The following is a 12199-nucleotide window of genomic DNA, read 5'->3' as shown; positions in this document are numbered from 1 at the left end:
TGTGTCTAAGGACAGCAACAGTGTACTCATATACATAAAATAAGTAAATAAATCTTTTTTAAAAAACTAAACAAAACGAAATGGGCTAAGGAGATGGTTCAGTGGATAAAGCCCTGTGCAAGGAGGAGGACCGGAGTTCAGATCCCCAGATGCCACATGAAAAGCCAGGTGGATGTGGCAGTCCAACCAAAATCCCCACAAGAGACAGAGATGGGGAGTTCCTGGGGCAAGCAGACCAGCTAAGCTCGATGAATGGGCAAGCTCTGGGTTCATCCAGGGACCCTGCCTTAGTAAATAAAGTAGAAAGTAATAGAGAAAGAGACCTAGTGTCTACCTTCAGCTTCCACATACACACACACGTGCATGCACACAGCACACACACGCACACACATGCGAACATGCATACATGTTCATGTAAGCACAGCAAAAATGCAAGAGAGGAAGAAAGAAGGAAAGAAAGGGGGAAACTATTGTTTAGCATCTGAATGGCCTTGTGGGCTCAGAAAGGGACATTTGACACCACTATTCAAACACTGAAGTATTGGGGAGTCCCCCCAGATCTGACCCCTGCCTATTATTCCTGGAGCCTGGAATAGGCAGGCAAATGGGAATAGCCCAGGACCATCCACGTTGAGGGGTCTGGGCTCCACAAAATAGTGTGGGCTAACTTAGTGACTGAGAGTACCTCCCCTTCTCACCACCAAGAGCTCAGAGACACTAACGGGGGATGCTCCACTCTACCAGCTCAGCAACCACCCTTAGTGCCAAGCTCTGGATTCAAAGTCCAAACAGACATCCATCAGACAATCCATTGTTTAATGAGAAACGTGGTAAGGAGGGGCTATGGGCTGCCCAGCAGCTTTTGAGACGTAGTCTTAGCCCCTCCCTCCCAGAATTAAGGGACACCAGAGACTCCAGACCAGGGGCACAAGGTAGTTTCACTACCAGGGGTTAGGGAGGTTTAAGAAAGTGAAGCTGGGCTGGAAGAAGGAGTGAATGGATCAGCATGAGTGGCTGGGGTGTCTTCTGGTGTATGAATCCTGTCTGGTCCCATGGAAGGTTCCGGGAACTTGGGGACATAGCCATGGATCCAGGACAAGTAGCTCATCACTCGGGTGTATACACCAGGGAAGTCAGGAAGGCCACAGCCTATGCCCCAGCTGACCACACCCACCTGGACCCAGGAGCAGTTCCACCTGCACACCAAAGGGCCCCCGGAGTCAGCCTGTGGGAAAAAGGCAAGAATCAGCAATCCCGCAATGCCAAGCCCAGTGGGTGCCAGTGTCCTGGGCAAGGAAGGGACAGAGGAGAGAGGACGAGTCAGGCTGTTACCTGGCAGGAGTCCCGGCCCTCCATCCCAGCACAAAGCATATCATCTTTGATGATCTTGGTAGTCCTGTCCAAGGAGGAATAGGTCCGGTACTTCTGCTCACAGTCACTGTTTCCCACAATGGGGACTGCCACTTCCCTCAGGTGGCAGGGCGGAGGCAGTGGCCCTGTGGAGAAAAGCCAGTGAGAACCAAAGCTGGGGGCTTCTGCCTCGTCCCACCCGCGCTGACAGGGTCTTTCCAATACCCACTGTGGCCCTCTATGACGCCCCAGCCAGCCACCCACCAGGTCTTCTTTGAGGAGATCCTCTGGGAGGCAGCAGGGAGGGAAACAGGGTGGACACGCTCAGACAATACAACTGTGGAATCCAGTTTCAGCAGAGCAATGTCTGCCCCTCCAGGGGCAGACAGCTTCTCACTAAACTTGGGGTGACGGATGATCTTGGCCACTTTCATTAACTGGTCGTTTTCATAGAGCCTCAGCTGCCCAACTTGGACTCTAAAGCAACTGGCCTCCATCTCTTTCCTGGGAGACAGGACAATGAATTCCTCAGGGGGATGACGATTAAGGAAAATTAACCCCAGCAGAGACATAGGGATCAGTCAGAACAGACGCGGGATCAGGAGGGTCTCAGAAATCCTGCCTCCTACAGGAAACCCTTGCTCACCAACTACCACCCACCTCCCAACGTCCATCTGCTCTCAACCGAGGGAATGTGTGGCCCCACTCACAGCTCTACACAGTGGGCAGCCGTCAGCACCCACTGTGGGTGGATGAGGGAGCCCCCACAGATGTGTTCCCATTTGCTGAGCTTCATGTTGTAGAACCTCAGGCTGACCTGCCATGGGAACCGGCTGGCTGAGACAGGGCAGCCTCCGACAATGCCTACCAACTCCTGTCCTGAGTCTGTGGAAGCAAGAAGGGTCATCAGACACCGGGCAGAAGATTCCAAGGCTCAGGCGTCAGTGAGATTTCTGGCAAATCGACAGTTAGGCATAACCCCAGGGTATCCGGAGCCGGACTCTGAGCCTGGGACAACATAAGGGATCTCAGTTAGAACTCACCAGGAGTCAGAGGCATTGTGCTCCCCAGACAGGGGAGAGTGAGGAACAGAAACCACAGCATCCCCAAGCACATCTATCACAGAGATCCCGAACACTGGCTTCTACAGCCAGACCAGGTAGAGGTGCTAATGGATTAGAACAGCTGTCCTCCGGCCACTCTCCTTCTGCCCTTGAGGCCCCCCAGGGTCCCTTGAGGTCCCCCAGGGTCCCATTTATCTTTCTTCCACAGGATGTGGGTTCAGAATGCAACATCTGAATCCCAGAGGGCCATGTCGTGGCCACACGTTGGTCTTTCCTTGGGGCTGATATGAACTGATCAGTCAGGGCTAGCGGGCTGTGCAGGTATGCCGAGCGTGAAAGCATGCCCTGAGGTAGACAGGTAAGGCTGCAAGCTAAATATTCAAAAAGAGAAAAGAAAAGATGGAGAGACTAGTCCGCAGCCCCACACCCAAGGCACAGCATGAGACTCTGATGTGCTCTCCTTCTCTGCTTGGCTACAGTCCCTGCCCCTCCACCCACAGAAACCTGGCAAGTGGAGTTAATGATACCCCCGGATGTGGGCTGTGCTCTCAGAGGTGTCAGCCTGTCGTTTTGAGGGAGTCTTCCAAGCACTGCAGACTTGTTGGGTCGGAGCACAGAGTGGATTCTAGGAGACATGGCCACCCCCTATAATGGAAGACACAAGCTGTCACTGTTACTTTCTGGGGGCCATCTAGCCAGCCTTGGAGGTCCATAATCCCATCAGCCCACCATTGTAAGATCTACACACTAAAGACTTCTAGTGTCCTGATTCTCAGAACAGCTGGGTCCTTGCCAGGGGCTGAACCAGTTTGGGAGAACATCCAGGCTCGGAGAAGAAAGAAAGAGGTCCTGCCTTACCAAGACTTTCGGGAAACTCCCCAAAGTCTGAAGAGGCTCATGCCTATGTCCCTGTGCCATCATAAGCATCCCCTGAGCCGGTCTGTCCCCTCTCTTAGGGCCCTTGGACTCCAAAGCTTCTCTGAAGTCAAGTTGTACCTATGGAGCCACAGACAGGCAGCAGGTGGATCCCTGGAGGAAGACCTGTCTTTGTTTCTCCTTGATCCTGAGGCCTTTCCTCTGCTGGCTGGAGCAGACTTGGAAATGTGGCTAGAAACATCTGGGGCTTAGCGGGCAGGGCGTTTTGCTGAGGGAGTGCACTGAGGCAGCCCAGGCAATGTGAGCAACAACAGCCTGCTGCAGAAGCTATGAACAGCATGTGTTCTAATGCTATAGGAACTGAGGGGCTCTGTGTGTTCAGTGAGGAGAGGGACTAGCTGTAGTGTAAATTGTGCCCCTAAATCCACCCAGGACTTCATACATGACCACATTTGGACAAGGGGGTCTCCTATGTGATGATCAAGGGGAAGTAAGGTCATTAGAGTAGACCCAGACTAATGGGGGTCCTGATGAGGTCACAGATAGGAAGAGGTACATCAGTGTGAGGACACAGGAAGAAAATGATGTCTTCAGGCCTAGAACCCCAAGGGTAGCCAGCACTGCTCACAGCTCCATCTTGACACCTAGCATTAGTGACTGAAGAAATACATCTCCACATGTGAGTCATCTTCCTTTCTTGGTCCCCTGAGCTGAGCAGGGAGACACCTGCTGGTCTTGGCCTCACAAAAGCTTGAAAGCACTTGGGAAAGAGGGCCACCACAGTGAGTCTCCCAAAAAGAGCTCAGATGGATTTGAGAGGTAAGTTTGTTTGGTTCTAAGACAGGGTCTTGCTGTATAATCCAAGATGATCTTGAAATCTAGGTCACCCTCCTACCTTAGCCTTTCTTTTCTTTTCTTTTCTTTTCTTTTTTTTTTTTCTTTTCTTTTTTTCGGAGCTGGGGACCGAACCCAGGGCCTTGCACTTGCTAGGCAAGTGCTCTACCACTGAGCTAAGTCCCCAACCCCATACCTTAGCCTTTCAAGTGATGGGATTACCAAGATGTAACACCATGTTCTGGAACTTGGGACTTCTTGTTCTTTCTCCCTCACTCCCTCCCTCCTCCCACTTCCTCTCTGAGATCCCTATGCAGAGCCTGGTCAAGTATGAAACACCTCAGTTTGGTGGTAGCAGTGCCTTTACTCCCCCCCACCATTCAGGAGGCAGAGGCAGACAGATCTCTCTGAGTTCAAGGCCAGCCTGGTCTACAAAGCAAGTTCCAGGACAACCATGGCTACACAGGAAAACCTGTCTTGAAACACACACAGAGACACAGACACAGACACAGACAGACAGACAGACAGACAGACAGACACACACACACACACACACACACACACACACACACACACACACGTGAAACTCTCCAACCTGAAATCACACTAGCATATGCTGTTTTTTAAGCTATTAGAACTCCCCAGGCAGAAACTCAAGACTCCTCGTGTGCCCCAGACCAGGACCTATGTGTGCCATGAGTCATATATTTAAGGCCTGGATTTCCTCTTTTATTTTTCTTTTAAACAGGATCTCATTCTGTAGCTTGGGCTAGCCTGAAATTTACTAAGTGGATCAAGCTAGCCTCTGTCCTACAGAGACCCTCCTGCCTCTGCTTCCTGTTGCTATTATAGGCATGTGCCACCACACCATTCTGGATTCCCTCTTGAAGACATAAGGATTTAACTAAAACTTACCTCTCCCCCACACTCAATGTCGAATCAGGAAACTAGATGAGAACAACAGTGCACAGTTACCAACCTCTGTCTTGAAGCCCAGGCCCAATTTGTATCATTGCTCAACCAAGGGGTCCCACTTACTCTGCCAGACAGCCAAATGCCATTTGGATGACTGGGGGATACTTAGAAATGGACTGGGAGGAAGATAGGTGCCCTATGTCAGCCAGACCCTCCAGAACACTCTCCCATATACTGGCAGGTGACCCTGACCTTACTTCTGACCACTGAAGTCACACAGTCACAAGCTTTCCCTCAGGGTCAGCCCTCAGTGCTGTAGCCAGAGTGGGTCTGTACCCTATCATACAAATCACTGTGACAATAGCTAAGGATGCAGAACTTCATACCCCTCGGGGACACTACATTAGTCCTAATGGACCCAGAGCTGTCACCCACCCATGGCCATCAATCTTTTTACTGACCTTCAAGAGTAAAGAACAGGGCTGGAGAGATGGCTCAGTGGTTAAGAGCACTGACTGCTCTTCCAGAGGCCCTGAGTTCAAATCCCAACAACCACATGGTGACTCACAACCATCTGTAATGAGGTCTGATGCCCTCTTCTGGTGTGTCTGAAGACAGCTGCAGTGTACTTATATATAATAAATAAATAAGTCTTAAAAAAAAAAAAAGAGTAAAGAAAAGGCTATACCCTGAATGCCGCCATACATGTCTGTGTCTGCCATGAAACCTGTGAAATCAAGGAAAGTAAGCCAGGGTCATAAGATTCCACTCGTCAGCCAGGCCTGGTGCTGTATGACCAACCTTTGTGAGTTTTTCATGAGTTGCACCAATTTCATAGCTACCACCCAGATGCAGATCCAGAGCTCTGAGTTGGCCGACCCCAACATCTCCCTCATCTAGGAACTGCTGGAATATGGGCAAGGGCTGGTTCTGCAGATCCAAAGCTGCAGGATGTCCATGACACAGAGCACCCACAGGATGTCCCAGGAGGGGTGCCAGGAGGAGCCTGTGTTAATGATGTAGCAGAAGCCAGAGACCTTGAACCAGACCAATGGCTCATTCAACAAACATTTCCAAGTGAAGCTGTGTGGACTAAAGGATACTGCGGGACACAATGACACACTTGCGACAGCTTCCACTTTTTTTATGTTGTGTTTTATTTATTTTTGTTGTTGTTTTTGAATTTTCTTTTTGGGGAGAGGATGCAAGGGCAGAGAGAAGATACAAAGGGATGGGGAACTGTGTGAGATTAGGGTGCATGATATAAAACTCCCAAAGAATCAATAATTTAAAAAAAGAAAAAAAACCACCTGCTCTTTCAGAGGACATAGGATCAGTTCCCAGCACCCACATGGTGGCTCACAACCATCTATAATCGCAGTTCCAAGGCATCTGACACTCTCTTCTGGCCTCCATGACGCCAGGCATGCGTGTGATACACATACATACCTGTAGGAAGACATTTGCAACAGTCACGTGTAAAGATAAATTAATCTTTTAAAAAAGAAATGCACACAGGGGAGGTGAGGCCCTTTCTAACTGAGGAGGGTAAAGGTCGTGTCTAGATTCTTGCCACCATAACCATAACTGGGCATTCTCATTTCAGATTCAGGCTGGCACAGGCCTGTTTTCCAAAAATCCACATATTGGGTGGGTGTCTGGCCATAAAACCAGACTCCTCACAGTCTTAGCCCCCTAAAATGGACATGGAGACCCCTGTCATCTCAATACAACCTCCCTTTGGAGCCCACTACACACACACACACACACACACACACACACACACACACACACACACACTTGCAAAAATTCCCATCGACACCTTCGAAGTCAGCCTTATGTATGTATGTATGTATTTATTTATTTATTTATTTACTTATGCTATATGCACATATGATATGCTTATGTGGGGGAGGAGGTGCATAGTCACATGTGCTAAGGGCTTATGTCTGGAGCTTGGAAATTGGTGTCCTCCATTTACATGGGTTTCAGCTACGAAACTCAGGTTGTCAGATCTGAGCAATGCATGCTGTTGTCAGCTGAGCCATTCCAGCAGAGACCTCTCCAACCTCACCCTTTAGCACCTCTGTGTGGCTCCCTTCTACTTCCAGGTTCCTTGGAAGCTAGCTCTGCTGGCTCTGCTGTTAACCAGACCAGAACAGGTATCTCCTTAAGTGACCACAGCAATGGGGACTCAGGGGCACATACTGCTGGCTTCCAGAGCCCTCAAGCTCCAGGGACCTCCTTGGAAGCACACATCCTACTGGCCTTTCCCTGCCTCTTCTCAAATACCGGGCTCCTAGCTCAGGCTTGACTTCTGGCTGACTCAATTTTTTTTATTAATTTTTATTTATATAGCTGTCTTCAGACACACCAGAAGAGGGTACCAGATCTCATTACAGATGGTTGTGAGCCACCATATGGTTACTGGGACTTGAACTCAGGACCTCTGGACGAGCAGTCAGTGCTCTTAACCACTGAGCCATCTCTCCAGCCCTCGAAAAGCGTTCTAATGTTACTTTTGAAGATCAGGTCTCACTATGTATATTCTAATGGTACTTTTGAAGATCAGGTCTTACTATGTAACCCAAGCTAACTTTAAACTTTCAACCACCCTGCCTCAGTTTCCCGAGGCAAATATGCACCACCACACTTGGCCTAACTTCCCATTTTGAGAAAACCCACTGATTGTTTGAACAGGCAACATTAGATGCAGACTAACCACAAAGTAACATTTTTAAGCCATGAAAAGAATGACTAAGAACCCAGAACATTCTCTGAGGAAAGGGTGAGGCAGTGTGAATGTATTCTCAGGCAGGGGACTTGAGAGACCCGGAACAAGATAACATTTGTTATCAAAAGGATACAGACCCTGGGTTCGGTCCCCAGCTCCGGAAAAAAAAAAAAAAAAAAAAAAAAAAAAAAGAACCAAAAGGATACAGAGACAAACATCTGTAACAAAAGGAAAGACAGTTGCAGAAACGGCAAGGGAGACCAAAGGTCACAGCAAAGGTTACTATAGCTTTAAGAGATAACACGTGCTGAAAGCAGAAAATGTATCGGAGGTGACCCAGAATTAACAGTTGCGATGTTATCTGTGATGGATTTGAGAGAGGAAGCGTGGAGATGAGCTGGAAGGTTGATAAATGCTTTATCTGAGTAGGGAACATATAGACAGAGATCTAAAAGAAAGGTTTCAAAAGGGAGAGAGTAAGCCCAGCAAATGCTTGAAGGATGTAATGCAATTTTAAGGTGAGAGCAGGCCAGTCTGAGTAACCAGTTATTCTACTAAGTACAGAGAGGAATGGATGCAAACAGCTAGAACAGGAGTACTGGGCTGAGGATGTCCCTCAGTGGTAGAGTGTTCGCCTAATTTACTTGAGGCTGACTGTAGACTCCAGCCCCAGTCCCACAACAATAACTAAGTTAACTGATTAAAATAAACCCAGAATAAAATATAAATATTGTCAAGTGTTGTTTATTAGAAATAAACTAGAATGTTCTAAAAAAATATATAAATATTGACAGTATTTTTTTAAAGTCCTGATTCATGCTGTCATAGAAAAAGAGGCTGATAGCTTGCTCTTTCTGAAGTAGCCAGGCCCTCTCACTGGTGCTTGCCTCATCTGCTTCCTAGCACCTTCTAGCACCTTCTCTTTCCCTGCCAACATCCCTGCTTAAATCTACCGTAAGTCTTTTCCATAATAAACTCCAGCCCCTACTCAAACATCAAAAATAAGACGGTTATCGGTCCCCAGCTCTGAAAAAAAGAAAAAAAAGATAAGACGGTTAATGAAAATCTTAGCCAGAAGGTGATTGGATTTCATCAGATTCAAAATCTTTTGCTCATCAGAAAAAAATCTCAAGAAAATGGAAAAACCAGCCAGATATATCGACTCATGGGACAGGGCTGTGCAAGTGAAAGACTATCGTGGGGTACAACGTAAGACTGAACCAAAAGAAAAAGGGAAAAAAGGAAGAAAGAACACACACTAGAAAGAAATGTAATTTAAAGCACAAAGGAAGCAGATGTCCCTAGTGGCCAGTGAGGACCAAGTGAGGCCAGACTTTCATTCGAACACCTGTATGCAAACGCTTCTGTTGACTTTATGCACAGCCAAACCTTGGAACAATACAGGATAGATTCAGGTTTGTTCGCTCGCTTTCAAAGTCAGTCTTTTAAACGGGAGTCCACTCGGTAAGGAGAAGAATCAGACAATGGGAGCAGCCTCAGTGAGGAAAACATCCTTCAGTAGAGCATCCTGACTTCCAGTGAGGAGTGGGAGCCTGCGAGTCCAGAACAGGCTCCTAACCATCTGCCAGCACCAACACCACGCGCCTCCAACAATCTACTGTTATGTTTATGAGTTTGCTCTCTCTGGCGACCTTGCTCCTGGAGTCATACATTTTCGCCATTTTTTAATAAAAGTTTTATTTTATTCTTCTTGGTGTGGTGGTACACATCTTTAATTCCAGTACTCGGGGCAGAGTTTAAAGCTACCTTAGTCTATATAATGAATTCTACAAAGTAAGACCCTATCTCAAAAAAAAAAAAAAAAATAGGGGTTGGGGATTTAGCTCAGTGGTAGAGTGCTTGCCTAGCAAGCTCAAGGCCCTGGGTTCAGTCTCCGGCTCTGAAAAAAAAAAAAAAGACAAACAAAAGTTATTTTTTTTTTTTGGTTCTTTTTTTCGGAGCTGGGGACCGAACCCAGGGCCTTGCGCTTCCTAGGCAAGCGCTCTACCACTGAGCTAAATCCCCAACCCCACAAAAGTTATTTTTATATGTATATTGTATGTGTGCATCTGCATGAGTGTATGTCTCTTGAGTGCAGGACCTGAGAAGACTAGAAGAGGTTGTGAGACACCCCACCCCCACCCCCAAGGACTGGAGTTAAAAATGGTTGCTCGGTGCCATGTGGGTGTTAGGAACTGAATTCAAGTTCTCTGTAAAAGCAGCAAGTGCTCTTAACTACTAAGCCTACTCCCCAGCCTCATTTCTTGTCAGTTTATGACTGACTCATTTCACTGAGCTAGATCAGCAGTAGCACCAGTGACAGGGAGGGAGGGACAAGACAGGATTCCCTGGAGCCGCTCAATGGAACCAGCCAGCACCCACATGTGCAATGACTCTGTTGTTCCGCCGCTCATTTAGCACATCATCCCCTGGAAAGCAGTCTGGGAAGCAGCTGGGATAGAGGTGGGAGGGGCTGTGCTCAGACAACAACACAGAGGCTGTCAGGCTCAGGAGGGCAGTGTCTGCACTTGCATTGACAGGCAGGCTCTGTACTTGGGGAGGCAGATGATTTCAACTGTCTTCTTCAGTTCTAAACTGTACAAGTGTAGAGTCCCCCAGCCCTTCAGGGAGGATGAAGAATAGAGAAGCCAAGCTCATTGGAAGCACAGGGACACCCCCCCAAATACTCTGATTGAAGCTTCTCCAGCAGCCTGGAGAGAATCTCAGAAATCCTCACCCATGACTCTGCCAACCAGACACGCCCCTCCCCTCCCAGTCTGCTCTCAGTGAAGGGTTATGGGTGAGCCATCATCCTTGAAGCTGCTTCAGGGACCTTAGGAGGAGGAAGCTCTACTTCCTCCTAAGCAGGCTGTGACCATGTTGGGTGCGGGTGGGGAGACTCACCCTAAGAGACTATCAGTCCCACCCAGTGCCTTCTTTAGCCCTGTTGGGTACAGTGTTGCAAACAGATTAATCAGATGATGGACACTCTTGGACATTTCTGACTTAAACCTCAGCTCCCAGGCTCCCTCCCTGCCCACACTGCCGGGAGGGCAAGGCCAAGGAATTCAAGTCTTACAGGGAGGGACATTATGGGATTCCTGCAATCTGAGGTATGAGACCTGAAAATCGGGACCAGCCTGGAACCAGGCTGGGACCCAGGGTGAAAGTCTGGCCTGTCTCTTCCTTGTCAGGTCTTCAGCGCCCTCCCCTGGCCTGCAGGATTTGTTAGTTAGGACCGGACCGTTAGAGATCCACCCTGCGAGACTGAGGAGGGTGCAAACACCCTCAGCTGCCTCCTCAGCTCTCTAAACCCTAAGCACAGTCTGCAGGATACCCTGCCTCCTTGTTCCCATCTCCTGGGCAACGGTAACCAGGTTCGTCAGCCATGAGTGACAGCAAAACGAGATCTTCAACCCAATGCCACACCCCAGGCAAACGTATCTCCCAGCTAAAACGGCCGTCCTCTGGAGCTCAGGGTTGGTGCTGTTGAGCTGTTTAGCCTGCGTATCTGAGATTCTACTTGTGTTTGCAGATGAGAAGACACACAAAAGTTTATCAGGGTTTCTCTACGCACCTCAGGCTGTTCATAGACTTTTTCTTTCCTGGTCTTCCTCTTCCTTCTCCTTCAATTCATTTTTCAAGACAGTCTTTATGGGATTTAAGTCATGTTCCCACAACTAACCTTCTCTCAAACTCTTTTCTTTTTTTTTTTTCTTTCTTTTTTTTTTTTTTTTTCCGGAGCTGGGGACCGAACCCAGGGCCTTGCGCTTCCTAGGTAAGCGCTCTACCACTGAGCTAAATCCCCAGCCCCTATCTCAAACTCTTAATCCTCCTGCTTTAGAGTATGCCACTGTCCTTGGTTTGCTTTCAGAAAAATTCAATCAAATGGTTAAACACAGACGATAATAAAAATTCAAGCCACATCAACTTCTTTTCTATTTTTTCCCCTGTCCACAGTCCTCCACTCCTCCCAGTACTGCACCACCATCTCCCTTCCCAGATCCAATGCTTCTCCACTGCGCCTCAGAAAAAAAGCAGGCATCTCAGGGATACCCGATATCCCAGGAATATCCACTGAACTCGTCATAGCAAGTGGAGGGAATTACAACTATTCTGTGTGTGTGTGTGTGTGTGTGTGTGTGTGTGTGTGTGTGTGTGTTTTTTACAGGGTGAAAAGGAAGCTGTCCTGGTGACGGTGAAAATAAAAATGGAGACCGAAGCTAGCTGGTGGCAACATACACCTTTAAGCCTAGCACTTAGGAAGCAGAGGCAGGCAAATCTGTTGAGTTCTGGGCCAGCCTGCTCTGCAAGCCAAGTTCCAGGACAGCCAGGGCTACACAAAGAAACCCTTTCGTGTGTGAGAGAGACAGAGACAGAGGAGACAGAGAGAAACTTCCAGACTTCATTGGGAAGAAAAGCAATT

General features: G+C 48.2%; 1 protein-coding gene across 2 annotated transcripts; it reads right to left on the bottom strand.

The window, feature by feature from the left end:
- Positions 1 to 802: 802 nt before the first annotated feature.
- On the bottom strand, positions 803 to 2604 carry Prss34 (protease, serine, 34). 2 transcript variants are annotated; one of them, NM_001105772.1, is made up of 5 exons: positions 2394 to 2560; positions 2061 to 2235; positions 1580 to 1854; positions 1333 to 1496; positions 803 to 1225 (listed from the first exon to the last, which is right to left on the bottom strand). In NM_001105772.1, the coding sequence occupies exons 1-5, from the start codon at positions 2464 to 2466 to the stop codon at positions 962 to 964; spliced, it is 951 nt and encodes a 316-aa protein (NP_001099242.1). In that variant the 5' UTR covers positions 2467 to 2560; the 3' UTR covers positions 803 to 961. The 2 variants fall into 2 exon arrangements, with proteins under 2 accessions (NP_001099242.1, XP_038941290.1); XM_039085362.2 differs by lacking the exon at positions 803 to 1225 and having other exon boundaries at positions 1359 to 1496; positions 1615 to 1854; positions 2394 to 2604.
- Between the last annotated feature and the right edge of the window lie 9595 nt (positions 2605 to 12199).

Source organism: Rattus norvegicus, chromosome 10, assembly GCF_036323735.1.
Source record: "Rattus norvegicus strain BN/NHsdMcwi chromosome 10, GRCr8, whole genome shotgun sequence".
NCBI lineage: Eukaryota > Metazoa > Chordata > Mammalia > Rodentia > Muridae > Rattus > Rattus norvegicus.
Note: the sequence above shows the minus strand (reverse complement) of the source record. Positions and strands in the feature narration are given on the sequence as shown.